Genomic DNA, 4,366 nt, shown 5'->3' with positions numbered 1-4,366 from the left:
TCTCAATTTCGAAATATTGACCCTTATGACTGGTTTTGTGGTCCAGGGTCACATATAGCAGCCGTTTTCGTCCAAAGTGACGCACAGATTACGAACATCTCAAGCAGTTTGTTGTAAGAGTCGGTACGAATACGTGTACATTTAATTTGTACTTGAAAAAAAATCAAATATTTATTATAAATTGCTGGTTTTATCCAAAATGAGTTAAATTATATATTTTGTAAATAATATAATTAATTAATTATATAATATTATATATTTATTACATTTTATTTAATGAAATATTTAAAAAAAAAAATTGAAAGTTGAGATTTTCTCTTGAGCGTTTGTAGTTGTTAATATGTGACCCTGGAGCACAAAACCAGTCAGTTTGTAGCAATAGCCAAAAATACATTGTATGGGTCAAAATTACTGATTTTTCTTTTATGCCAAAAATCATTAGGATATTAAGTAAAGATCATGTTCCATGAAGATATTTTGTAAATGTCCTACTATAAATATATCAAAACTTAATTTTTGATTAGTAATATGCATTGCTAAGAACTTAATTTGGACAACTTTAAAGGCGATTTTCTCAATATTTAGATTTCAGATTCCAGATTTTCAAATAGTTGTATCTCAGCCAAGTATTGTCCGATCCTAACAAACCATACATCAATGGAAAGATTATTTATTCTTTCAGATGATGTACAAATCCCAATTTCGAAATATTGACCCTTATGACTGGTTTTGTGGTCCAGGGTCACATATAGCAGCCATTTTCGTCCAAAGTGACGCACAGATTACGAACATCTCAAGCAGTTTGTTGTAAGAGTCAGTGATCGTGAGCTCGTGTCCTGCAGCGTGTGCATGCTGGGAAACAGGAGTCTCGCTCAGCACGAGCTGAAGGACGGTCACTGCGTGAAGACGCTGCTGCCGCCGCAGGAGGCCGCTAACACCAGCGAGAGCTTCAACGGCACAGACGCTCCTCCCGTCAGCGCCGCCGCCGCGCTGGAGAAAACCACGCACCTGTGGCGGCTCTTCTGCAACGGCTCGGAGCTCAGCGCCGTGTGCAACGAGTACTTCCTGCACCACAACGTCACGCAGATCCAGGGCATCCCGGGACTCGCCAGCGGCGTGATCGCAGGTGAGAAGCGCTCGCATTGTAGCGCAGACGCGTGGCGCTCGCGTTCACACCTAACGCACATGTGTTTGCCGCGTCTAGACAACATCTGGAGCTCGTACTCGGCTAAAGGAGACGTCCTGGAGCGCGGCTCGCATCACTCCGCCCACAGAGCCGCCGTGTCCAATCACTTTCCTTACGTGTTCGCTGACATCACCACCTCCTTCACGCTGCTGATCGGGATCTTCTTCCCCTCCGTCACCGGTAATGCGAACTCTCTCATTTATAGCAGCTAATCAGTCTGAGAGTGTGTTCATAATAACACACCATCATTCTGCTCATGAAGGAGTTGCACTGTTTGCTAATAAGCCATAAAATACCTGAATAGACTTGTACAAAAATATGAAATGTGCAGTTACAACTAGAGCATATTTTGCTGGTGATAATGTATCCCACAATGCAAATGTGAACAGCTGTGATCTTATAATATTACATTTTATAATATCTTATAATATAACATTTATTCATTATAATTATTGAAATTATATATTTTTATAAATAATGTATTTACTTAATTTATTTATTCATTTAATTATTTTTTATATATTTTATTAGTTTTATATTTTATATTGTATATAATATTTTAATAAATTAAATTTAAACAATTCTAATACATTTAATTTTATATTATGTTTAATTACTTATTAAATTTCATGGCCTTATTTCAGTGACTTAAACATTAACCACGCATAAACCTTATTTTCTCAGAATTGCTCACATATTATTGTAGCCCGGTTTGCGCTGAATACAGTGTAATCAGACTTTAGCCATTAATATGTTTATAAGAAACTGAAAGAGCACAAATGTCAAGTCATGTCAATACTTCTCTAAAGAGTTATTAGAAACTACGAAGCGTGTGAGATCCGCGTCATGTTCAGCAGCCAAAATAACCTGATAACCAGCTGCTGTGATGCTGTTCATCAAAGAACTAAAGAAAAGAGAGGAAATTATTCACTTCTGTAGCTTTAAGGATTAATCTATATTTAACTTAGAATTTAGTGTTTGGTCACTTTATTCTGTTTCTGTATATTTCCTACTTGCTGAAGGCCACATGTAGCTAAATATGACATTTATTATAATGGGTTTATGTGAAAATGGCTTTAAGTTCTCTTAAATTAGGAGTTGTTATATTTTAAAGTCTAATAAATGTTCAGATTGACAGCTTTCAGTTATACTGTAATGTTGAATGGCTAGAAATAATGTGCGATTCATTTTTTTAATCGATTGACCGCACTAATAATAATTAATACTTTTGACTCTTTTAAAAGCTGAAATGTGAAGTGCATCATTTTATAAAACTTTTTGTTTTTGTGAAAACCTGTATCTGAACGGTAATTGTTATTTTTACGGTCATTTTAACAGTTTAATATGTTACCATAGACACTGCCCTGCCCCTGTCTTAAAAAGTCTTAAATTTGAGCTGAAAAATCCTGCAGATAACCTGTTTATTTTAATTTACTAATTTAATTGATTAACATTCTTATATTGCCACACAAAAATGCTCTTATTACACTGTTATTCTGCACAATTTCTGGGAAAAAAAATATTATAAATTTTAAAAAGTGAGTGTGATGTGTAGCCTTTAGGCCACGACTGACCCAAATGAACAGTAGATTTTTTATAAGAAAATGTACATTTATTCATATAACAGTGCGCTCGACTTGACCTTCCATTTCCAGAATGAACTGTGAACTAAACTCTGTTTTCTTCTGAGAAGATGCCGTGTGACGTCATGTGACATCAAATCGCGTCTCTTCATGTAAATCACTGATGTTCCACACACACACACACACACACATAATAATGACGATATTTAATAATAATAGTCAGCCCCTTTATGAATTATCAGCTTCTTTGCTCTAAAATATTTACTTTATATTATTTAAATATTTAATATATATTATTGATTTAAATATTTCTAATAATTTGTTAATATTTCACAAATGTATCAACACATTCACCTATGTCACATGACATGCAGGAAAACAAATCAAACATTTATTTTGATTATTGAAATTTTTTATTTTTTAAAATTATTTATTTATATGATAATTTATTAATTATTCTACATTTAAGAATCTGAGGAAGATGCTCGAATCGAGTTCAGTTCATTTTCACAGTCGGATGTTTCCTGAACCTGCGTCTCTCTCAGATCTGAGCTGTGTGCTGCTGTTTGGATCCTGTGTGGAGGGCGTGGTTCTGCGAGACAAGTTAGTCTCTTCCTTCCGTCGCTCGTCTTCTCTTCTGGGAATGCGGATGTCGTGTTTCTGACGCTCTGACTGTGCTTCAGGTTCGGAGACTCGGTGAAGGGGAATCTGGTGGTCGGGACGCTCTCATGGCCCTCCCCCTGGGTGATCGTGATTGGCTCGTTTTTCTCCACGTGTGGCGCCGGCCTCCAATCGCTGACCGGAGCTCCTCGCCTGCTGCAGGCCATCGCTAAAGACAACATCATCCCCTTCCTGAGGGTCAGACGCGTTCACGCTCACCCAGAGACCTGCTGCGTGACTAAATCACCAGCTTTGGCTGCTATTACATTTACATTTATTCATTTAGCAAACGCTTTTATCCAAAGCGACTTACAATTGAAGAAAACAGAAAGCGATTCATCACAGGAAGTGCTCGCAATATAACGTTTCAGACATTGTTCAGATTAGTACAAGCTAGACAGGGAGGGATTCAAAAGATTCGTTCATGAGCTGGATATCACTATGATCGACTTTTGCACTTTTGAGTATCAGAGTAAAAGTATAAAATTTTTCTTATCACGATACGAGTAATTTGATTTCATGGTAACGATATATATCACGGTATAGCTATTTTTGCTTTAAATAAGGTCTTTTATGATATCAAAATTTTTGATAACTTAGAAATTTCATAATTGTTATCACTAGTGTTAATATCACAAAAAAAAAATTAATAAATAAAAAACTCAAGCTCACTGAAGACAAGTAAACAGTCGGCGATTAAATAAGAATAATTACAAGCAATTGGACTAAATAAAAAAAAATACAGTAGAACAAAATAAGAAATGCTACATGCATTGTATAAAGTAATCAAATGTATAAAAACTTAATATATACATGGGTCAAAGACGAAAAAGGGTTTAAGCATAAAAACAATAAGTGTAATACTGCTTTAAATTGTTACTGTTTTTCCCCCCGATTTAAAAAGTTTTCTGTTTAATTTAATTGTATTTTTGTTTTC

At 35.5% G+C, this 4,366-nt stretch overlaps 1 protein-coding gene across 1 annotated transcript in view; it reads left to right on the top strand.

Moving 5' to 3' along the window:
- LOC107698132 (solute carrier family 12 member 6) overlaps positions 1 to 4,366 on the top strand; it is a 34,897-nt gene that overhangs the window by 18,911 nt on the left and 11,620 nt on the right. Inside the window, 5 exon segments of the mRNA XM_074187048.1 lie at positions 843 to 1,126; positions 1,205 to 1,366; positions 2,880 to 2,884; positions 3,239 to 3,372; positions 3,453 to 3,627. Coding sequence (XP_074043149.1) covers positions 843 to 1,126; positions 1,205 to 1,366; positions 2,880 to 2,884; positions 3,239 to 3,372; positions 3,453 to 3,627 — 760 coding nt within the window.

Source organism: Sinocyclocheilus anshuiensis, unplaced genomic scaffold (assembly GCF_001515605.1).
Source record: "Sinocyclocheilus anshuiensis isolate Anshui unplaced genomic scaffold, SAMN03320099.WGS_v1.1 scaffold2010, whole genome shotgun sequence".
In the NCBI taxonomy this organism is placed as follows: domain Eukaryota; kingdom Metazoa; phylum Chordata; class Actinopteri; order Cypriniformes; family Cyprinidae; genus Sinocyclocheilus; species Sinocyclocheilus anshuiensis.
The sequence above is the reverse complement of the archived record's forward strand: the minus strand, read 5'-3'. Positions and strand labels throughout refer to the sequence as shown.